Here is a 25,934-nt window from a genome sequence, read left to right as displayed (position 1 = left end):
AGCATGTATGCCTTCTCCTCCATTTATTGGTCATGGTTTTACATCAAAGCATGGTAATGCATGCCCACATGTTGCAAGAGTTGTTCAAGAGTTCTTTGATCAAGCTGCTCAAAGCCCTGATTTGAATCTTACTGAGCACACATGATACCAGTCGAGGAGAAGCGTCCGACAGCACTATTCAAAGATCCTATAGGCCCCAGGCGGAGCTCTCCTGAAAAAAATGGGAAATTCAGCATTAATTTGGAAAGCCTGAAAGGTTGGATGACATGATTGGTTCAAGAGGAGATAATACACGCTTTTGAAGATGCAAAGACAGGTATGTAAAGTGACGCATGAACTGCAGAGAAAATAGAGGTATGTTATCTTCATGAATTTCTTCAAAATTTTCTTGAAGTGTGAACATACTCATTTCACTTCCACAACTCTGACTTAATTTGCTTATGATCATCCTTTTTCATTGTCAGAGACCTGCTTGGGCCCCTACCACAATCATAAAATAGTAGGCTAGAAGTGACTTGAATGTAACTTTTGAAACCAGATATACATAATCCTGTTTATGAACATGTACAAAACAGTGTGATTTGTGTGACTGCCCATTAAAATATTCAAGGCCATAGAAATCATAGTGTACTTTTATGTACTTCATAAACGAAATAAGAAATCATAGCACTTCACTCTTCCAGAACATTTTTCTTAGCACAATAATTATCCAGAAACACCCTCAAACTATTAGAGTAGCTGTGCTATCTCTCTACAAGTAGTTTTGTGTATTTTCCATCCTTTCTGGTCCAGGCTTTGCACCACTGGTAAAATTAAAAACAATTTTTCTTTTATTTTTAAGTTCTTGTTTTATTTTTTATAATTATAATATTAACATAATATTTTTTATATTTAGCAGTATTTTGCTTCTTGTTTCTCTAGTTTATTTACTGATGATTAATAATTCATCTTCATTTGTTAAGCCTCAAAACAGGATACAGCATATTTGCCAGTTTAGTGTTTGTAAGTGGTTTCTTAATGCACTTTCTGTTTCTTGCAAACTACACACCTAAGAGTACCTTTCTTGCAGTGGCTATATTGTAATATGCCTATCCACAAATCACATAAGCTTATCCTAAAAGCACCTTCTCCTGCTGACTTTTCTATTACTTCCCTTACGAGCAACAAATGAAACACTGTTTGTGACTTTTTTCCACCAGTTACTGGCTTGTGTAGAACACGAGCATTTAAAACAAACTGGCTGAGGATGTGTAAAAAGAAGTTTTTATATTGTTTCATAGACTTGTGTTTTGATCTGACAGAGCTTGCAGCATTTCAAGAGTGCTCAGCTTGTCCCACATTCAAGTTATAATCTACAATGCATTGTGCTTTCTTAACTTTCTCTCCAGCACTCCTGTCAGTCTTTCCCATTCAAGCATGTCTTTGGTGTTACATATAGTCAACTTGCACACTTCCATTTTGTCGAACCACTTAATTGCAAGTATCATACCAGTTGACATAAATTGAGTATTTTCTCATTCCAGTTTATTCAGAAGTTTTGGCATATTGCGTCTGTTCCTATGAACAACATCACTGGCGTTTGTCTCATGGCTGCAAAGGCAGGTGAACTAGTCTGGGCTCAAATACCAGCTGTCAACATAAAGGGTATCACCACATTGCAAACAAGACTTCAGGAGTGATGGCACTATATCAGAGGTTTTCCTCAAATTCTGGAGCCCAGTTTTTGTTGCCCCTATATAAACTATGAAATTAAGAGACAGCCAGTCTGCCTGTCACAAAACAGAAACATCTTTCTTACAAACCTACTCCATTTTGATGGAATGAACTGTATGAAAGAGAAATGTCTCTGAAAAACAACACGCTTTCACCTGTGCAGCACTTCTGCTTCCGAAGAAACTGAAATGGAGTACCATGCAAGCTTTATCAACACTGTTCCTGATTTCAACATGTCCCCCTCAGACTTGCCACTGAAATGCAACATTATAAACGCAACATTATCAAAATGTAGCAGAAAATGCCCTCTGGACATAATTTCACTGAAAACTGGAACTTTCAAAAGAACATCTCTAGCCAAATACTTGTTAATGATTAGCTTATCCACACAAGGTATGTTAAGACAAATAGCTATGAAACAATTCACCTTCTTATTTTGTATCTTCCCACTTTGATACCTTACAATGGCTGATTCTGGAGTGGTTTTCTAGGTGAATAAAAGTACTGATTTGTTTCAGTGCCTAAAAGTTTCATTACATCTTCTGTCAACAATAACAGAAAGAATGACAGAATACTTGGATCATTCCTTAGTTGACACTTATGTCCCAAAGTTGAATCATAAAATGTGTGATTGACTGGACAACAAACATTTTCTTTCCAGTCAAATTTGTCAGTAAATTGTTCTTTCTTCCTAGGTGTTTCACTACCACTTTCAAATTATTTAGATTTGGTACCTTTATCAATCGCATCTCTAGACAAAATGTAAGCTCTTCGTATTTCCATGATATCTTCCTCTGGGCAACCACGACACCTTGTCACTTTCTTCACAGAACAAATTCTGGGAAAAACACTGTGATGCCAAGTCCTGATTAACAGTAATATGCGACATAGTCAAATGCAGCAAAATAAGACCACACCAAAGCACTAGATATAAATTAAGAGGTGTGAAGCTACTGAGATTAGGGACAGAAATCCATTGTATACTTAAACTAGTCAAAATCACAGTGGCACTTGTGCAAAGGCGTGTCTATATTTGTCGTTAGTGCCCAAAGGTCAGCAAGTTGGCCTGATTTAACCTGTCAATAGCAATGCAGAAAAACTTCACTCGTCAACAGCACTCAAAGTGTTAAAACTAGTATCAAAGAAATGAGCAACCATAACTGACATAATTTTGTACGAATTTTCTCAGTGGTTTCTGCATGTTTTACTAATTCTGGAAATGTTAAAGACAAAAATGAAAGCAGTCAATGTCTACTCTCAGTGGCCCAGTGTACTAAATAACACATTCCTTAGTGAGATGCTGCCTTCTGTCACCCTTGCACTTGCATGCATAGGTGTAGTCACACACATGTACACGTTGCAGGGAAAAAAATCACACGCCAATCTGTGTATTAATAAACTCATTTTCCATGCATATATTGCTATGAAATTTTATGTAGAAAATTACCTAGTAACCTAAATTTTGTAACTTCCCATTATAAACAAATTAACATGATTCTGTGAATACATCAGAGGAGGACTTAAAACTCAACACTGTGTTGGTAAATGGTTAATGAAACAGTATTTCGTTAATAAAATTTTATGTTGCATGATGTATGAGTTCAAACAGTAATTGTTATTTTCAGGTGTTCGACATTACCATTTTCATCTAATATACTACAGAAAGAGTGAAGGAGTGAATATAGGATCTATGAGATGTGTGACTCTTGGAAGTTGTTAATAATTAATGATGAATGAATCACTGTGTAATCATGCATTAAATTAGGTATTCAGGAAACAAAATACTTATTTCAGTCCTAAAGACAAGAATAAATGGGACTGTTTTGAGTTTATTTGCTTTACAAAAGCAATTACAATTAAATTAAATTTGTAGTTGAGAATAGCTCAAGGACGGAATTACTGCACTTTCTGCAAAAAGCTATGAAGCTGACTGGCTAAGTTAAGTTCCAACCAGTCCAAGAGGAGAATGATCATGCATTCTGAAAGTGTGAGAGACTGATGTGTGCTGGCCTTGAAGAGCCATGATTCAGCTTTAGCAGCATGAGGACATACTGACTGGTGCTGCAGTAGTTTAAAAAAATGTTTTAATTTGATTTTCTTGAGAAGATGAGAAGTTTGGAAACGGGAGATAAATTGTAAATGAAGTTTCCAGAAGTTTTGGAATTTTACACAATTGTGACTTTCTCCCACTGGACAAAAACATCTGCATGTAAACTATGCAGTTGTGGTTCAGAAACTTCAGATTATATACCTATCAAACAATGGAAAATCCAGGATGGAAAGCATCTCCGCTATATAGGCGAGTAGCAACTTTCCTTCTCAGATTGTACGCCTACATCCACTGCCACACTGTGCAGACCACTATGAAGTGCATGGCGGATGGTAATTCCCATTGTACTGGTTATTGCGCTTCTTCCTATTCCATTCAAGAAGGGGTATAGGAAGAACTATTGTTTGTATGCCATCTCCTGTTATTCCTATTTGGCATATGTGCTACACACTTGAGGAATTTCTATGATGGGTCAAACAAGTGTTTTGTGAGCAATCTCTTTTGAAGACTGTATTTTTCTAGTACTCTACCAATGAACTGCAGTCTGCCACATGTATTACCTACAATTGAGCCTACGTGGTCATTACATTTCATATCTCTACAAACTGTATTTATGTAAGTTGATCAATTCCACTTGTCATTCACTGATATTGTACTCAAAGGATATTACAATTTCACAGTTTTACCTTTCCCAACTTACAATGCAAGCTGACAATCTTTTACACCACTGTGAAATCATATCAAGCTCTGACCTCACATTTTTACAGGTTTTTTTTCAGACAGTACTTCATGACATTGAGGGGTCCAGAAAAATGTGGACACTCTTTAACAGTTAATATCTCTGGAACAAAATTACATATAGTTGCAATTTTACATGGCAGCATAGTCCATTGCTTTTTCAACAGATCTTGGTGCACGTTTTCCAGCAGATGACAGTGCAGCAATGAATGAAGTAGGATTGTTGTTTGAGCAATGCAAGGCCATATAGAAGTGGCACTGGAAGAACAAAAACATGATTGAGGTTCAATGGCAATGGAGTAACGTGTACGGAACTCAGCCACCTACACATACAACTGTCTCTCCTACTCAGGAAAAACTTTAAGCTGACAGTACTGTTCAGTATGTGCCTAAGGAAAGGTCTGGACGACAAAAAACATCAACAAATCCAGCTTCCAGCACTGCTGTGTTGCAACATTTTACTAGGTCACCTCAAAAATATGTGAAGCAGTGTGCACGTGAAAGCAGCAAAATGAAAAGTGTATGTTCCAAGATTGTTGCATGCTATAAATGAGGATGACCCAGATCAAAGGATGGAGTACTGTGAGTGATTTGAGGCATGCTTCATGAGGATGCACTGTTTGCAAGTATGGTATGACGAGGCGCAATTCAAAGTGAATGGTACTGTAAACTGCCGCAACAGCTAGTGCTGGGCACCTGAATATCCTCACGTTCACGTGGACTAACATATTAATCCATCAGGTGTGGTCTGTCATAGCGCAGTTTGATTGGCCCATTCTTTTTCGAAGGTAATGTAAATGGTGAGATGTATCTTCATATGCTGCAAACACCAATTTTACCTGACATCTGAGAGAAGTTTGGAAATGATAGATTTTACCTAGAAGATAGCACTCTGCATCATTACCAGTGCGATGTTATAGCCTACATCTATGAAAATCTACCTGGACACCAGGTCAACGGGCAGCTGTCCAGTATGCACTAGTCTCCAGGCCTTACAACTCTCGACTTCTACCTATGGAGGACCTTGAAAAATGACATTTATATACAGAAGCCACAACACGGAACAAACTATGAGAAACCATCAGGGCATCATGTGCGCTTATCACACCGGATACCCACACACTGACAGTGTGGGGGTACCTTTGAATACGTAAAATAACCTTCCCCCTGTGAAAGAATTTTAATAGTACGTCAATTTGTTCCATTAATACTGAATACCAAAGAGCGTCTACATTTTTCTCGACCTCTCTGTATATAACAGGATCATCTGTGAAATGTCTTTGAGGTTGCCATTAGTATGGTCTGCAAGGTCACTAACATAAAATATGAACAGCAAGGGCCCTAACATACTTCCCTGGGATACTAATGAAGGTACATCTACATCTGGCAGTAATGCTCCATTCAAGATCACTGAGCAATGGTGAACTGTACAGTATTGGGTGAGCATACAAAGCTGACAAACATCAGGTGAACTTTTCAACTGTTAGTTAAAGTTGTAGATCTCCAGATAGTACATCATGAATTCCATACTTATCCCGGCTACTTGTGACAGAACATGTTACCCGAGTGAAAGGAACAGTACAAACTAACAGCAAGTATATGCTCTTACAACAGGAACTGTTTATTATGGTGGATTTGATAACTCCATTTGAATCATTAACATGAAAATACATCACATACATTTTAGCCATGAACTTACCCTATTTAGTAACTTCAGCTGCATCTGATGGAAAAGCAGCAGTTTACTTCCTTATTACTTCTTGACCTATGTTTCTCAGACTACAGTTCTGTACCAATCTCCATCTGGGAACACTATTCATATCCCATAAACACTTTAAGACTATTCAGACTGCTTATATGAGCTCTGCTCGTTGTCATGTCACACATAGGAACATTCCAGTTCCAACCCATTGTATGCCCATATTCCTCCCTCATTAATTTTAGTATTACATCACAGTTCTTTTTGCTCCATGCTTTTGAGCACCTTATTACAGATTCTCTGTCTGACCATTGCCTGCAGCTGATGTTCAAACTTGGCAGCTGAGAACCACAGGATCCAAGCCACCATACAGTGACTTAGATGAACCTCTGAAACTGACAATGTATCAGAATTGATAGAAATATATTGTGGTTCTGGAGATGAGAGCATATTGACTTGCTTTTTCGTTTCTTGTAAATGGGAAGCTGTTTAATCTTTGTGTCCTACACAGATTGAACTCTAATTTCAGTCATGAGATGGAACATTTTATGTAATCTGCTGACATGCACAGTGCAGCCTGTCTTTTAGACAACTTTTCCAGGTTTCACAAAAATAAAATCCTACGCCACCACACACCAAATAAAAACCATCACAGGAGTGGCAGCTGCCTTACAGATTCACTGGAAGAGATGCTTTAGAGATTTACAGTAAATACTTCAGGTAGTGTTGTCCACCCATGAAGGAGATAGTTTACAAATACTCATTCAACTGGTACTTAAGTATTGCTCCTCACTCTAGGACCTTTAAGCCGTCCTTTCAAGGAACATGAAAATGCACATGGACAAAGAGCTGGTGATGTTACATCATGGAATTCCACATTCCACTACACTGCGGAAGGTGAAGTCAAGTCTCTGGCATTCCACATTCCACTACACTTCGTAGGGTGAAATAAAGTCTCTTGCATGTCAGATTTTTGTTTTGTGGAGGCAAATGTGGCCAATGAGGTGTGACAACATTTTACATCACAAGCAGAACTTATGAGCTGCCATATTGTATGGCATTAAACATCGTATTTGTTGGGTTTTCTTTCTCATAGAGTACATGTTACAAATATAAGATGTGTCAAAGCATTAGCAAATTGAGGAGCTCTCAAAAGCATGTCGTTTTAGCTACAACTTGTTATAATAAAATGACAGGAAATTACATATTGGTAGGTAACGGCTCCCAGTAGTTGATTTTCTCAGCATTATAGCTTGTGTGTTATGAAACAATACCATTTCAATGCTATTGCACAATGATGGTCTATCAAAAGTTCATCTTTTTGATAAAATTGACATATTAAATTTCACATAATTACATTGTAGATACAGTCTTTAGACAGCGCATGTCATATTAAGAGGCCTCATACTTGTGTTGAAACTGTAGTGCAGCTGATAGCATCAGGATTTGTGAAGAGAAAGACTGGAGGTTCATGTCCAACAGCTGATACATTTTTTTTCCGCCTTTTGTTTCCTAAAGTATTTTGGGTCTTTTTTATATTCATTTAACAGCAGTATTATCTCAAAAGTCGATTTCATGTCTTCTGTATTTGCTGCAATTCTTGTTGCAAAGGCCAATGACTGGAATGTTTCCCCTGTGATCAAAAATCATAACGCGACTGGCATCCTATGTCTGAAAGTAAAAACAAGTTACACACTGGATGTTTTGAAACTTCCAGTAATGCACGCACACACACACACACACACACACACACACACACACACACACACACACACACACACAACACATATATATACTGGCTCATGTTTGTATCCTATCAGTAATTGATGGTGAGCAGCTTCGGAAAAATCTCCTTTTCCATTCAAACAAAATTACGAAACAGATCACTATCTTGAAAATCTATATGATGAAGTACTTTATTCAGAGTACTAGTAGTCAATGCAACACTAAGAATATGGATATTATACATGCACTAACTGACATTAGATGCTATACCTTAACAATTCTAAATTTCAAACTGAAAATGGGATGAAAATTCAATTGAGTTAACGAATAACTTCTACCAATATGTCTCTCAGATTGTTGTACAGCATTATGTAATGTTTGTCCACCAGTAATTTGTTGTTAAAGCCATTGATGATGCCAGAATCTTCTTCAAGATTTTCTCTGCTCTTCTTCGATAACTGGTAACTAGAGTTAAATCAGCTCTTTTACATGCACCCATTTTGGTAAAGAAACTGTGTGGTTTTGCAAGCCAAATAGAGCTGACAATGGTTGCTGGACAGCACTGAGAACACAAATCATGTTAAGCACCCTGTCCCATGTACCAATGGTGTTGTCTCACGTGAGGTCAGATGTCTTGTCTGTCTCCATGTCAATGCCAGTTGCCTCATCCCATGCGAGGATAGCTTTAGCAATTAAGACTGATACAGAAGATCCAAAGAAGAGTATTGTGGTCTGTCACAGATTTGTGAAAGGTTCAGCACCACTGTGTGGTTTACTGTTACAATTCTGAGAGCATATGATTCCAGAAGGGTCAAGTAACATATTGTTTCCTCCAACTCAAATATCACATGTGAAATTAGAGGGATTTGAGCTTATCCAGAGGGTTATCAACACTCATTTTTCTGATTCGATATTCTCGACTGGTACATGAAAGTGGAAAAGTGACATTGGTACCCAAAGTATCCTCTGCCATGCCTGCAAAGTGTTTTACAGAGTATAATTATTATTTTTCATACCCATATTTTAGCAGAATGTACCAGTGGGGTTTCAAGCTACAGTAAAACAGCGCACATTTTTCTGTCAGGTGTAGTCAATAGTTTTAATTGCCACAGCAAGTCGGGGAGGGTGTGGCGGAGGTTATTTTCTTTCAGAATCCTAGCTTCTTAATTTTCAGCTGTAATTGTGTCAGGCCAATCCAGGTGACTACGTCAGTCATTTAGCTGCAGGATAAATAGCTGGGAAGCTCATGAATGAAGAGGGCTGGGAAGCTCATGAATGAAGAGGGCAAGCAGAAACCACACTGATTTCTATAATACATCATCATCAGTCCCTACAATACATTATCACCACTAAAATAACTGTATATTTCTGCACTTCTATCCTGCAAACTATTTCACAGTCTGGAACAGCCTGCATCTTTGTTCCAGTCATGTGCCACACTTAATTATTCCTATGAGTTACAGTAAAGCAATGCTTTGTTATTCCAGTGAGTTACAGCAAACTATTACTAGAGGAAGATTCAGCTCTTTGATATAGACTGTAGTGGGCTGCATGCAGATAAAGTATGCTTTCCTCTATCGTGCATTAAGCTGATTTTCAAGTAGATACTGATTTATTGATGACATTTTCTACAGCAAAAATCATGTAGTGAACCAATTTTGGAAGGCTAACTTTAATATACTGCCAACTGCTTTGCCACAGTGGTAACACTGGTTCCCGTAAGATCACTGAAGTTAAGCGCTATAGGGTTGGGCTGGCACTTGGATGGGTGACCATCCGGTCTGCCAAGCGCTGTTGGCAAGTGGGGTGCACTCAGCCCCAGAGAGGCAAACTGAGGAGCTACTTGATTGAGAAGTAGGGGCTCCAGTCTCGTAAACTGACATATGGCCATGAGAGCATCTGTGTGCTGACCACATGCCCCTCCATATCCCATTCAGTGACGCATGTGGGCTGAGGTAGATACGGCGACCGGTCGTAGCGTTGGGCCTTCATGGCCGGTTCCGGCAGGGTTTAGTTCTAAACTTTAATGTATCAGTGTTCATTCCATCACCTTTTGCTTTGGTTAAATCATGATCAATGAACATCTGGAAAGACAATTTTGTTCCATAACTCTACATAGGATAGAAACAAGTCCAGTTTTTTTCCCCTCGGCCACATCTTGGCAGGAAATATATCCAACTAATCACGAAAATTTTGAGAAAACACCTTTAGTTGAATGTCATTAAGATTTTTTTAAATTCCATGTGCGTCTCCTAGCCTACAATTATATACAATAAAATAATATCCCTATCATTATGGCACTATTGGAGGATTTACATGCATATTTTCCTAGCTTACTACAAATCATTGCACCACTTCAGTGTTGTCTGGGTTGGACGACAGAAACACCTAAATGTTTCATTAGGCCTATCTTTGACGCATATCCCCAGAGATTATCTCACATTCTGAGTCTGTTCATTCCATTAGACACCGTGGAGTGTTTATAGCAATAAAGAAGCAACCACCAATGGTGTGAAGACTATCCTTCCGGTACATATTATAATTAGAATTTAGATTTTCAGTGCCACAGTAAAACAAACGAAGTTTTCCATAAGTGGCGGTTTGACTAGGTACACTGTAGTGACCCAGAATCGTAATTCACGCAAGTGCTCTGAGGACTATTTAATTACAAACTCACCAACTGCTACAAATTATATTCTTTGCTTTTTAAATCAGGAGGAGTTGTTTCCTTTGTTTTTCCTGCATATTGTAGTGACAGAAGTTGTCACTCCAGTTGTTTGACATTTGTTAAAACTGACTTGTCTACATTAAAAAAGGAATAGTATTTCTTGACAGTATCAATTTCTTGCACAGCAGCTGCAGAACTACATGTAAGAGCATCCTCTTCTTCATCATTGTCACCACAAGTTCCGACGTCACAGTGCTCCTTGACTAGAATTTCACACGTATCACTTACATTCATCTTGGGTGTGGAAGCCAGAAAATCACCGTCACAAGAAACAAAAGTCCTGCAATGTCACATTTTTTGGGAGCAACTGTGATTCTACTCCATTCTTCTTAAGGAACAGTTTCGTCTTCAACAGCAACTTATCTACCACAACCAGCCTTGCAAGACAATGTAACACAATGTGTTGTGTTGTTCAAGTCCAGGCAGAAACAAGCATATGCGCAGCCTGTAAAATGTTTGTGTCTCACCTCTCCCTCCTCTCAAGGAATGTAATTGATCTCTGGACACCTCTACTCTGTATCTGGCTTTAACAGACATTATTATGTGCAGGTCCAGAGGCTGCAGATGACTTGGGCAGTTTGGTGAAAGGAACACAAGATATCTAGGTACTGTTGTTGTATTAATAAGTACAAGGTGTCACTTTTATGTTTTAAAACACTTGAGGGATTTATATTTCCTTATATCTGTATGGGCAACTTCTCACTTCCATTACTATTTTACACAATAGCACAGACACTGTACTTTTACTTTTTTCACCTTCTCACTGAACAGAATACATTTTTTTAGGAAGTAAATTGTAAAAGATTGTAGTTTCATACGCACTAAAAATGACTCTGGGCTCATAACTCTGTATATATCATTTCTTCCACTTATTTATGATGTTCTTTTACTAGGATCTAATAGTCATTTGACACAATGAAATTTTCAATACTGATCTTCAGGACAATTAACAATGCTTACTTGTTTTTGAGAATGCAGCACAACTAAGATAATGCCAAATTCTACCTTAATTGTTTATGAGAATGCAGCACAACAAAGATGATGCCAAATCCTACCTTAATTGTTTTTGAGAATGCAGCACAACAAAGGTGACGCCAAATTCTACCTTTTTGCCATTTCAGAAAGTTTATGTTGTGACTGTCTTTGACATCGTGGATGAACTCAGCTTTTGCTGAATCATAAGATTTCTGCATTTATAGGCCATAACTCAACAAAAGTAAAACTAATAAATTTGACAATAACAAAGACAACACTTCACATTTCATGCTTCTAAGTTCTTGGCTCTGAGATTGTGAACACACACACACACACACACACACACACACACATGGTGCCGGCTAGACTGACAGTGCCAATGATTTTGTTGGAGATGGACTGGTTGTGGTAGGGGTAGTGTCAGGTGGGAAGACTAGAGGGAGAGGGATGCAGGAGGCAGGGAGTGGGACTGGGTGTGGATGGCTAGTGGCTACGAGGGAGGTGGCTGGTTTGCCAGGCAGGAATGCAAGAGGGAAGGATAGCAGGTATACGGACTGGCACAACTGTAGCAGTCAGTGGGAAGCGGCACACACTGAAACACTGAAGGCAATGCAGGGATGTCACTAGGGAGAGGGTGGCAGGACGGAGGAAACTGATGGGTGGAGGGTATGGGAACATCGTGTTTTCTGAGATTGAGGCCACAATGGTTACGGGATCCTTACAGCGGATAACTCCCATCTGCGCAGTTCAGAGAAGTTAGTGGTGGAGGGAAGGATCCAGAGTTGCGAAGCAGCCACTTAATTGAGCATGCTGTGCGCAGTTGCATGTTGTGCCACCAGTTGGTCACCTTTGTTCTTGACAACAGCTTGGCAGGGGCCTTTCATCCTGATGGACAGCAACAGAGGTATATGGCATTGCTGCTTTCGTATGTGGCCTGGCCTCTGATGGAGTAGGATAATCCTGCAGCAGGACTGGAGTAGAGGTAATGGGTGGATGGATCGGACAGGTCTTGCAGCTTGGTCTGCCATAGGGATATGATCCCTGTGGCATGGGACTGGGCATAGGGATGGACAAGGTTGCTGTGTAGGATGGGTGGACAACAGAACACAACTTTAGGAAGGGTGGGAAGGACCCTAGGTAGGATGTCTCTCATTCTGGGGCAAGATGAGAGTCAATCAAAGCCCTGGCACAGGATATGGTTCGGTTGTTCAAGCCCAGGTGACATTGGGTGATAAGGGTAACGCTCCTTTGTAGCTGATTCTTGGGGATGGTGAGAGGATTGAGGTTGTGTGAGAATATGGCATGGGAAATCTGTTTGTGGACTAGGTTTCGGGGGTACTGCCTGTTTGTGAAGACCTTTGAGGCCTTCAGCATACTGGGCAAGAGAGTTCTTGTCCCTGCAGGTGGCTAGGCTGTTTGAGAGGGATTTTTTGGTGCAGAAGGGATGGAAGATATCAAAATGCAGGGACTGTTGGTGGATATTAGCTTTAATGTGGCCAGAGGTGTGGCTAGAGCCATCAGTGAGGTAGAGGTCGATGTACAGGAAGACGGTTCATTGGGTAGAGGAGGACCAGGTGAAGCAGATGGGAGAAAAGTTGTTGGGGTTGTGAGAGTCTGTGGATAGTGTGTCTTGGCCCTCAGTCCAGATCATGGAAATATTATCAATGAACCTGAACCATACTAGGGGTTGGGACTTTTGGGAGGCTAAGGTTTGCTCTAGATGGTCCACAAACAGGTTGGCATAGGAGGGTGTCACATGTGCACCACGGCTGTTGGTATTTGTTTGTAAACTTTCCCTTCAAAGGAAAATTAGGTTTCGATCAGGATGTAGTTGGTAAGGTGTGTAAGAAATGTGGTGGTAGGCTTGGAGACTGAAGAACATTGGGAGAGGTAGTGTTCAATAGCAGCAAGGCCATGAGGGATGTTTGGGTATAGGGAGGTGGCATCAACAGTGACGAGTAGATATCCAGGAGGTAAAGGGATGAGACGGTGGAAAGTCGGTGAAGGAAGCGGTTAGTATTTTTGATGTATGAGGCTAGGTTTCAGGCAATTGGTTGGAGGTGCTGAATACCAAGAGTGGAAATTCTTCAAGTGGGTGCACAATTGCCAGCTACAATGGGGTACCCAGGATTGTTGGGTTTGTGAAATTTGGAGAGCATGTAGAAGGTGGGTGTGCGAGGTGTTGTTGGAGTGAAGAGGGAGATGGACTCTGGTGAGTGGCTCTGGGGCCCTATTCTGTATCATTCATACCGACTGGTGCAGTAGGTTTGTCTCGGTAGTGACGTCATTTTCGGTTCTTTATCGAAATCTCCTATTCTGTAAGCTTATGAGACCTGTTACCAAATAGTCCACACACGGATTTTACGACAATTGCACCGAAAGGTTTTGGATTTCAGTGTGGCCCTGTCGATCAGTGAACTGTGGTTTATGTACACCTATAATTTGTTATTTTAAACATATTTAGCAGTTTTACCTTTGGATTTAGTCATTGTGTTACTTAAGAATCACCAGAGGACGCATCCGGGTGGAAAGTGAGTTCATAATAGACTATTTTCCTCTGTTAGAAATATGGTTAGGTTAGGTTGGTACTGTGAATGATTACATCAGAAAGAAATCAGAAACTCACTTGGACATGGTAGAAACTGCGTAAAAGCTGAATTTTAATTTGTAGAATTTTTAATGGTTGTTCCTTAAAAGTGGACTTTCTCTTAAAGCACAGTTCTTATGGGAGTTCCACCAGGACCAACAGAAATATTTGTTAAAATCAGGATTTCCTTAAAAGCAATTTGCCGGCCGAAGTGGCCGTGCGGTTAAAGGCGCTGCAGTCTGGAACCGCAAGACCGCTACGGTCGCAGGTTCGAATCCTGCCTCGGGCATGGATGTTTGTGATGTCCTTAGGTTAGTTAGGTTTAACTAGTTCTAAGTTCTAGGGGACTAATGACCTCAGCAGTTGAGTCCTATAGTGCTCAGAGCCATTTTAAAAGCAATTTGTTAGTTCCTGGTTCTACTGTATTTATTTCTGATTTCAGACTACTTTCTCTTAAAAGTACAGTGCATATGTTGATACCTTAATGAGTACATTAAGGGTAATTATGGAACCTTACCCTGTATTCTTCAGTTACCAATTGCTAAGTTTAATTTTTTTGTTCTGACAGCAATAACAAATGTTACCTACCTTAACCACTACATGTTACCTGTGCACTACTCATAACTCGCAATTTGGTGCTCTGACGGGTGTTTCTGTAACCTAAAATATGCCACATAAACTGTGCTATCTAAGCAGCTGTTTCCAAAAATATAGAGCATGGCTGACCCATATTGGTAACTGCAGTCTTCTACCTGATAGTGTGAGTCAAGAAATCTGGTTCCAAGATTGTCACAGTATCAACAAAGGCTCTGACTTAGGCCTTCCACCTCGTTCCAAAGCAGAGGACCACGATCACTTATCAGTAGGGCGATATTATAAACCATGTATTGTGCTTTTACCCCACTAACACGGCTATAAGTCTTCACCCCTTGGGGTGATACATACCACTCCAGAGAACTGATGTGTATCATAATGCCTTCTTACTCAAATGATACTAGCAACTAGAAATTATAAAATAACATGTCAAATGTGAAGGTACAGATATTGTGCAGGGGTTTTATTTTTATTTTACACTTGGTGAGCTACATCAAAAGATGAAGTGCTTCTTCACCATGGGACAGGGATCACAGAGATTTTTCAAGAAGAAATATCTGCCCAGATGCACATATACATATTCCTTGGATCGAAGACCTGCCCTGGAGATGCACAGACTTCCAAAGCATGTTTATATTAGCAAAGAACTTTCGTCAGATTACTTTATTCAAGATAGGGAATGTTGACGGAGGTCAAGTAATACAGTTCATGTATGTATCAATGAAAAGAATATATGGACTGTTCACTCAAAAGTAATATTGAAATTTATTAATAGTACTATGGTGAATCAATAAGAACAAAGTCGGAGAAGCTGTCCAAGACAGAGCAAAGATAGATGAAATTATTATCAGACTTAAAGTTGCACACTACACTCTTCAGCCTTCTAAACTTATGCAAAAGCAGGAAAATAATGCAAGATGTGCTCTGACTTAAAAGACCTCACTGTCGGTTGAGTGTTAAAACCTAACCTTCTTTTTCTTCCTTCTTCCTAAAGATCTTTTCATGAATGTGACATTACATTCCAAATTTCCTTTTCTGCTGACATAAGTCATAACTTGCAAGCACTGGTTTGAACAGCTGCTACAGCCACTTCTTCATCTGAAACCAGTCCCCCCACCCAAAACAAGTCCATCAAGGATTTCCTTCCCAACCTACCTGCTATTTCCCTACTGGGCTCCATCATCCACCACACATTAGAACAACAGGGTGTATACGGGGACAAGAAAGAAAAATTCCCGGATTTTTCCCGGATATCCCATTTAAAAAATATGTTTTTTCCCGGGCGAAAATACACTTTTTCCATGCTCAGTAACAGTAGGTTTTCTGTAGATTTTCCCTCGGAACGGTAAAATTTATCAATACTTTGAATGGCTAACGTTTTATACACTCACATAACACTTCCCGGAAAAAAAAAAAGAAAAAAAATAAAGAAAAGACGGGGGAGAGAAGTTTTGGAAAGACATTTAATGAAAAAAAGGAGAGACGTTTTGGAAAGACCTTTGATTTGCAGCAACATATGCGGTGCATATTCTCGTATTAAGAAAATATAAATTCGAATTGCACCAAACACAGTCCATTAGTTTCCAGAGCGTTGAAACCGAGGTTGTGATGTCCTTTTGTAAGCCAATCATATCTCACGTGATCTCGGCAGCTGATGACAGCAGATATTCAGAGCATAGGACATGTGTTACAGTCAGCCAATAGCAAGATAACTGGTTACGTAGCGCGAACTCACAAAGAGGAAAAGTTAACAGTTTACATTAATGTATATAGTACAGCTACAAGAAAAGCTAAGCTTTCACATATAATATTGATCTCTAAGATTAACAAGCTACAACAGAAGCTAAGCTTTTAATTGTAATATTGATCATTTTTTGCGTGTGTTATACTTTAAGATACATCACACAAATGTGACAGTAAATTTAAAATTATGACATAAATGTCTGGGCTCAAAATTCTTGTTAAGTGGCTGGTCCTCAAACTGTTCAGTTTTAAACGCTCTGTGATTTAGAAATCCATCCCACTTTCTCACATGTAACATAATTCATCTTGTGTAAAAAGAAATTTACTTTGAAAGTAACGCTTTTCGAACCACAGGGCGCCGCACAAGAAAGTCTGAAATGAAAAGTGCTCCAATAAAAACGAGTGTAAAAGTGTGAATAACTGCAAGATTTGTGACAAAAAGGTGATGAAAGGTATTCGGTGTAGTAACTGTCTGCGTTGGTTCCACGAGAAATGCTCGAAAACAAGCATAAAATTCGTAACAGACGAATATTCATGGTCTTGTCCTAAATTGTTAGTAACGCGTGTGAAAGCAAATTTAGAGACGTTATCAAAGAAAAGGGCGAAATAATCAGAGTACTTATTTATTTATTTATTTATTCCATGTGATCTGGTGGCACACAGTGTGTTGCAGATGTCAGAAAATATCATTTAACATTGTTAACATATATTAACATAGGCCTATAGTATCCTAATGTATTATATTGCTCAATGTTTTCAATTTAACACAAACAGCAAGATTACTGTTCTAAGTATTCATTTACAGAGTAAAAACAGTGACACAACAAATATGACTTCATGGCTTTGCTAAATTTTATGTTGTCTTCGATGGACTTAATACTAGTGGGAAGACTGTTGAACAGTTGGAGGCCCATGTGGAAAGCTCCCTTTTTACACAGTTGAGTGTTTGTACGTATAATATGCAGGTTTGCATTTTTCCTGGTGTTGTGTTCATGTATTTCATTATTTTTTACGACTCTGGGGTCAGTTGGCACTATGTGGTTTCCGAAAAATTTTAGAGTCTCAAGAATGTAGAGGCAAGGCAGTGTAAGGATTTCCAACTTTCTGAAGATGGGTTTGCAGGAGTCTCTGGGTTTGCTCCCAGTAATAATCCTCATTGCTCTCTTCTGGATTCTGAATGTGCTCAGAGCAGTTGGAGAATTTTCCCAGAATATTACACCATATTTTAGGTGGGCTTGTATGTAAGCACAGTACACACTGGTTAATGTTTTCAGGCTAGCACATGTTTTCAGTACACTCAATGCATAACAGCCAGTACAGATGCTGGCATTTACCTTTCCTGTATGTGTATTCCATTTCAGGTTTTCTTGAACCCACAGACCCAGGAATTTGAAAACAGTGTCGGTATCTATTGACTGGCTATTTACAGTGACAAATGGCTGAGAGGAATTTGCATTTTGTGTTGTGTGAAAGTTCATGGATGCTGTCTTTTTGGTGTTGATAGTTAATCTGTTGATTTTAGTCCAGTTGCTGAGTTGTTCAGTGGCCAAGTTCACAGCTTTTTGCACAGCCTCCGTATTCTCCCCTTTGAGGAGTACAGTTGTGTCATCAGCAAATATTATTGTTTTGTGTGCATCAACATTCAGGCTCAAGTCATTGATATATAGGAGGAAAAGTAGGGGTCCCAACACTGAGCCCTGTGGAACACCTTGCTTTACAGTTTTATTACTTGATAGTATTTCGGTTACTGAGTTGCTTTGTCTATTAGTATATTTCATGCTGACTCTCTGCATCCAATTGGTTGTTTGCAATTCCTCTGATAGCATAGTGTTCTAATTTTTCCAGTAATATTTTGTGGTCAACAGTGTCAAAAGCCTTTGACAGATCCAGAAATATGCCTGTTATGGGTTGTTTTCTATCTAACAGTTCTAATAGCGTATTTATGCAATCATATACTGCCGTTTCAGTAGATTTGTTGCTTCTGAACCCATGTTGAGCTAAACTTAGTAAATCTTTTTTTTTCCAATGAAGTCCATCATTTTTTTGTGCATTATTTTTTCAAAAACTTTAGAAAAGCAGGATGAGATTGAGATAGGCCTGTAATTATTCATATCTTTATTATCACCTATTTTGAAGACAGGAATTACTTTAGAAAGTTTCAGGGCTTCAGGGAAGATACCTGCCTGGAAAGAACAGTCACAGAGGTGAGTTAATGGTTCAGCAATTGTGTGTTCACAATTTTTGATTACAGCTGCTGGGATACCATCAATTCCAGCTGAATATGAACTTTTTAACTCTCTGAGGGCTTTTGCAACATCATTTTCAGTGACTTTGGTAATGAAAATTGACTCTGCACATATGTGATATTTTTGGTTTGCTGGTTGGTAATTTGTGTTAGGAATATTTTGGACCAATTTTTCAGCTATGCTCGTAAAGAAATTGTTGAAGCAGTTCACCACAACTTCGGGATTAGATATAGATTCATTGTTGAGTTTGATTTCTATGTTCGTGTGTGAAGCTTTCATTTCCCCTCTTTCCTTTTTAATGATATTCCACATTGCTTTTACTTTATTGCTGTATTTGTCAATGTACTCATCATTCTGCATCCTTTTTGCTTGTCTTATCACTCTTCTTAGGATACATGTGTAGTTTTTATAGTATTCTGTTAGTTGAGGGGAGTCACTACTATGTTTACATAACATGTGGAGTATTCTTTTATGTTTGCAAGAGATTTTTATAGCTGGTGTAATCCAACTCTTGTTTCTATTATTATTATTATTATTATTTATTCTTACTGGTTTTTGTGGAAAGGCCTCTTCAAAGTGGCGGATCATTTTGTCAAGAAACATGTTGAATTTCATGTTGACATCATTGGCTGTGTACATCTCTGTCCACTTTTCTTTACTAAGGAGGGCATTTAGCTTGTTCAAGTTCTCCTGGGTGAAAAACCGTCGTAAAGTTTTAGGTGGGACTGGGTTTGAGGTATCTTTGCTAACATCGACCTTTAGAATGACAGCTTGGTGGTCGCTGAATCCTGCATTGTATACTTCTAGAGTTGGGTTAAGTTTATTTCTATTTGCAAAAGTAATATGTTTGATCTAAATAAAAAATATACTGCTCTGAAGGACAAATATACGCTCTAGGAACAGAAAACGCGCGTCTCTCCATCGGCAGAGGCTAATAATACATACGATGTAAACAAAACGGAGATGGTGATTACATCTACTAAGTGCATCTCAACAAAAGAAGTCATTCGCAATCACAAGGAATCCACAAAAGACATTTCAAATCCGTGCAATATCGGGTTTTTAAAAGGAAATGCTATTTGTACAACGAACAACTTCTCACCGACAGAAAGACGATTAGTGAAAAAGGTGAAACGCTTTGGCGACAGCCATGCACGCAACGAAAGGGAATTATTGATAAGCAATGTAAATGACAGTGTGCGTGTTTCTAGTATTGTAAAACCTGGAGCAGATTTTGAGTACGTAACTGCAAGTGTTAAGGAGGAATGTTCTGATTTCACAACACGATTGTGTTGTCCTTATAGGAGGTGCTAATAACGTCTACAGAAACAAAGCTAGTGCTTTCATTCAAAAATTGATCACAGTACTGTGGATCCTGCATTCCACCAATGTAATTGCAACAATGCTGCCGCTACGACATGACTTACCAGACTGGTCAGGCGTAAACAACAAAATTAGACATACTAATTCGAAACTAAAAAGCCTATGTTCAAAATTTGCAAATGTTAAGTTGTTAGACGTTAGCAATTACAAAAGAAATTGTTTTACATGGCATGGTATGCATCTTAACAAATGTGGCAAAAGGGTGCTTGCATCTGATACAAGAAGGAGCCTCGACGAGATAGCTATCGTTAGTGAAAGGAAAAATAAATCTGTCATTGTCCTAGGTGCTCCTCTTCAGGGAAACTAATAGATTGGACCTATTCCCATGGAATTTGGTCCAAAAATAACAAAATATCGCCAAAATGCAACATAGGAACACAGTCTCCCCAAAACTCAGAGTTAGCTTTCGTTATATATTATCAAAATATATAGTCAATAAATAACAAACAGTTAGAAGTTGAAGTCTGCCTTTCATATTGCAATATAAAAATTGATGTTATCTGTTTTACAGAGCATTGGCTGAAAAATGAAAATTTGCAATTTTTTAACTTTCCAAATTATACAGTTGGGAACAGTTTCTGCAGATCAAACAGGGAGGGGTGGGGGGGGGGGTGGAGGGGGGGGGGTGGAGGGGGGGGCTGTGTAATACTTGTCAGGAAGGGTACAGTATTCTCCATGTGCGACAATACTAATCACTTAAATATAGAAAAACATTTGGAACACTGTGCAACAGAAATTAAGCAGCCTAATGTAATAACAGTCTGCATTTACCGTTCACCTGATGGCAACATAAGCTAGTTTCTGAACAGGCTTGAAAGTATCATGTACTATTACAAAGCCAAAGGTAAGGAAATTATATTGTGTGGTGATTTTAACATAAATTTCGCTAACATTTCGTGTACAGTGAGCGACGTCATAAACCTCTTAGCAACTTTCAATGTCCAAAACATTGTAAATGATCCAACCAGAATAACACGTAATTCAAGCAGCCGTATAGAAGCAATATTCCTGGACTGTGAATCTCTTCCATTTACTAATGTCTTGAATTGGGCCAATGGACTCTCTGACCATCAGGGTATCTTGTTATGGCTTAATTTAGGGCATCATCTACTTTCATCTTAAGACGGTACATCAAAGACCCTAGCAATATTAGAATGTTTAAAAATCTACTTTAGTCTCTGTCATGGGACATTGTTTACAAGGAAGATAATAAGGATACGAAAACTTCAGTATTCCTTGACATACTGGGTCATCATTTCAATATGGCCTTTCCATTAAAACAAATCAAAGTACAACATTCAGCCAGAAAAACTGATAACAGGTGGATCACGAAGGGTATAAGAATATCATGTAAGACTAAGAGATCACTCTATGAGCAGAGCATTAAAACAGATGATACAAATTTCCACAATTATTTCAAATATTACAAGAAGATACTTAGAAGCAAAACGACTAGCAAATAAAGCATACATAAATGAGTCTAATAACAAATGTAAAGCAATGTGGGATATTATCAGAAAAACTTTAAGAACTGACATCAAACAAAAAACACCGGAATATCTTCAGCGCAATGCCCAACAAATAACGGACATCAGACATATCTGAGATACATTTAACAAACACTTTTCAGGAACAGCTAACAGCCTATCATCTGGTCGCTCTTCACCAACAAAATCCTATCTTCCAAAATGTATAAGATCTGACAAATCAATTTTTCTAATACCTGCAACTTTGAAAGAGATTCTGCTAACTATTAGGATTATGAAAAGTTCCCTCTCATCTGGCTTTGATGGTCTACCTGCCTATGTAATAAAACAGGTTGCCAATGAAATAATACAACCACTCTGCAACATAATCAACTGCTCAATGAATACTGGCATTTTCCCTCAAACTCTCAAAATCTCCAAGATAGTTCTGTTACACAAGAAAGGGGACAAACATGAAGTCAACAACTACCGACCCATATCCCTTCTCCCAACTGTGTCCAAAATAATGGAAAAAATTGTATATACCTGTATAATGTCCTTTCTTGTAAACAACTCCCTACTAACAGCACAGCAGTTTGGTTTTCGTAACAATAAATCAATCAATGAGGCTCTCTTTTCGTTTACTGATGAGATAATAGAAGCATTTAATGAAAAACATTACCAGTATGCTTCTGGACTTTTTATTGATCTGACAAAAGCTTTTGATCTAGTCAACCACACACTACTACTCCGCAAACTGGATGCATATGGTATAAGAGGAGTCTGTAATGACTGGTTCCAGTCATATCTATCAAACAGAGGGCATCTGGTAGAAGTAGCAACAAATGACGCAAGAAGAGCCCATTCAGATATAATACCAATCACATCAGGAGTCCCACAGGGTTCAACCTTAGGCCACCTCCTCTTCCTTATCTTTATTAATGACCTCCCAGAACACCTACCCTCAACAGTACCTGTGTTATTCGCTGATGATACAAACCTCCTCTCTTGCAACATTTCTCCACACCAGGTGAGAGCTGACCAAGTTGACAGCAGTGAAAGGCTTCTATACTGGCCCTATGAGAACAAACTCCCACTTAATATGGAAAAAACCACTCATATGGTCTTCTGCCCATCAAACAACCATACAACACATATGGAACCACTAATTATGGACAATAAAGTTATTGAACAAGTCAGTGAGACTAAATTCTTAGGTCTCTGGATCGATAACAAACTGCAGTGGAATATCCACAGAGAGAAACTACTGTGTAAATTGAGTAGCCTGTGCTATGCCTTCAGAATTCTTAGCCAAAGCTGTGATGTGACCACCATTAAAACTGTATACTTTGCACTAGTTAACTCAGTCCTCTCATATGACATTCCATTCTGGGGGCAATAAATAGGAAAATATTTGTTATGCAAAAGCGAATTGTCAAGGTCATGTTAAGAGTGCCACCGCACACACCTACCAAACCAATCTTTAAAGAACTCGGAATATTACCTGTACCATGTATATACATCCTAGAGACTGTTTCATTTGTCAGTAAGAATCTTCACCTCTTCAAAACAAATAATGACATTCATGATCATGACACCCGCAGTATAAGCAACATTCATCTAATCAGAGACTCAGTAAATGCCATGATGGTGTGAGGATCATAGGCAGCATACTTTATAATAAATTACCTTTCTCAGTCAAGAATAATAAAAACTCTTTCAGGAAGAAAGTTAACAGTATACTGTTCCAGCATTGTTTTTATTCTGTTGCTGAATTTATGGAGACCAATTTATGTCACGTGTAGCTTTAATTTAGTCTAATATGTCAATCGTGAATGACTGTAATGTAGATATGTATTTTATGTATTCTGTCATATAGTCAATGTAAGAAAAAGTATTATGCTTCAACGATTCATTGCTGTAACTTGTATCCCATGTCATGAACATGATTTTGTGGATAAATAAAATAAAAAAATAAAAAATACTATCTGGAGACTGTTAGAAATAGATTTGATATACCAGTTGCCAGAGAGCGCCAGAAAACAGGCAATATTGTGCGTGCGCAGCTGCAGTGGCGTAGGAAGTCCGCATGTTTGTTTGTATAAAGCACTAAGAGAGCTTACATTACACCGTAAAAGAAACAGGGCATCAGAGGATATTCCCAAGAGCATCGGAATTTCGTAAACCATACTAAAATGCATAATTCGGCTTGAAGTGCACATTGTTTTTTTCCAGATTCACAATTAAGTAGGTCCCACCTAATATTAAGGTTTTCAGTGTGCTTTTTGGGATGTAAATTTTATTGGAGTACCAGTACTCTACACTCTCACTTTTGGTTCTTTATTATGGCTTAATGCCATACATGGCAGAAGATGATAACGTGCACTTGAAATTCAGCGAACAGTTGGAACTAGTCAACACTGTGGAATGAAACACTTCGTTTCAAATAAAATGATTGCCTCAGCAGAAAGATTAATAAAATCAAATTTCTTTAGCAAACTTGCAAAAATAACTTCATTGTTCTGCAAGGCGATTAATGCTTAACTGCTATTAAATTGGAAATAAAATAAAAACAGAAAACTGAAACAAATAACACATTTTTGCCCTTCATAATTATGCGAATGTATTCACCTGATAGCTCCCGGCCACAGAAGTCCGTTTTGTTTTCATTTGATGTGGGAGCTGTAAACGGAGAGAAGCAGCCAAATCACGTAACTTAAACACGGGTCACATGGAGACTAACCCCCTCCCGACTGCAACTCAGACAACTCTGCGTATGCGCGAATCTGGTAACTAGGGCACGCGAGAAAATTTTTTTCTCGTTTACATCTGGCTGCTTGCTGCTACTGCTGATACAGCTAACAGCCACACTTCAAATAGTGGGAAGTGGGTAAAGGTACTGCTCATACGCGAGTCAACTGCGCACGCACATCAGCCCGCTTGCAACTGTTCAAACTAACGTAATGTGAACAGTTGTGACATCATGCTCATAGCATGGAGTTTATTGTTACGAAGAATTACATAGTCTTCACCCTATGGCCTTTGACATATTTTTGCTATTTGCAGACACTTATGCGTGCACCGTGTTTTGTTGTTATAAATTGCACATTTTCTTTGCCACTAAAATTTTTTTTCCCTCTCATTTATATTTTACTGCTGCAGTATCATTCTCCACTAGCAGGATACAGTAACATTTTTTTCTAGAGAATCAATTCTTACCAGTCAAAATTACAAAAATTTAACTGAAACATAAAACAATGAAAAATTCCCGGAATTCCGAAAAATTCCCAGGTTCTTCCCGAATTTCCCGATCGTCCCGGGTCATATACACCCTGAACAATAACAAGCAATGCCACACCTTGCAGGAAGATTGACCCATTCCGAACAGGTGATATAACTCATGTCAGCTTAGCTTTTTTTTCAACACTGGGCATTCCTCATATCCGTTGTTACAGGGAACACTTATAATATTGTTTTATGCACAGAGCACAGTAGCAGAGTGCTATATGCTAAGGCACTACACTTGTATTCAGGAGGATGTCATTTGAAATTCCCATCTAACCATCCACATTTAGTTTTCAATGATTTCCCCAAATCGCTTAAGGAAAATGCCAGGATGGTTCCTTTGAGAGGTATCAATCAATTTCACTTCCCAGTCTGAGCTTTTGCTTCAAAACTAATAACATTATCATCAACGGAATGTTAAACCCTAATCTTCCTGTTTTCCTTTTCAGAATTTACTTACTAACAACATGGTGAATCACTTGGATATGTATAACAAACTGTAACAACAGCATTTTCACGGTTTTTTATTCTATTTAAAGTGGGTGTTACAGCACTAACTCAGTCACAATATGAAACTGAATGACCATGCAACTTATTAAAGTAAAACAATATTGAACTTACCTGTCACATGTAGATTGTGATGGTACTGCCTTGGAGCCCATTGCATTTTCCTGTGTATTTTGTGTTTTACTGCTAAATTAGATAAATAAAGCATTCATTAACACCATAAAAGAAAAAAAATCACTAATGGCAAAATATCATATTAAAATAATTACCTATATTAGGGAAAGATATTTGTTACTCACCATATAACGGAGATATTGAGTCACAGATAGGCACAACAAAAAGACTCACAAAATAAGCTTTTGTCCAACAAGACCTTTGCCAAAAATAGACGAGACACACACACACACACACACACACACACACACACACACACACACACACACACACACATACACACAGCTGCCAGACACTGTGGTCATGATTGTGTCAGTTGCA

The 25,934-nt window shown here is 38.6% G+C and overlaps 1 protein-coding gene across 1 annotated transcript in view; it reads right to left on the bottom strand.

Annotated features, from left to right (window-relative positions):
- The window catches only part of LOC124776088, a 154,802-nt gene that overhangs the window by 82,966 nt on the left and 45,902 nt on the right, over positions 1-25,934 (bottom strand). The window contains exon 5 of the mRNA XM_047250929.1: positions 25,554-25,625. Within this exon, the coding sequence (XP_047106885.1) occupies positions 25,554-25,625 (72 nt within the window). The remainder of the gene's footprint in view (positions 1-25,553; positions 25,626-25,934) is intronic.

Source organism: Schistocerca piceifrons, chromosome 2 (assembly GCF_021461385.2).
Source record: "Schistocerca piceifrons isolate TAMUIC-IGC-003096 chromosome 2, iqSchPice1.1, whole genome shotgun sequence".
Classification (NCBI taxonomy): Eukaryota; Metazoa; Arthropoda; class Insecta; order Orthoptera; family Acrididae; genus Schistocerca; species Schistocerca piceifrons.
The sequence above is the reverse complement of the archived record's forward strand: the minus strand, read 5'-3'. Positions and strand labels throughout refer to the sequence as shown.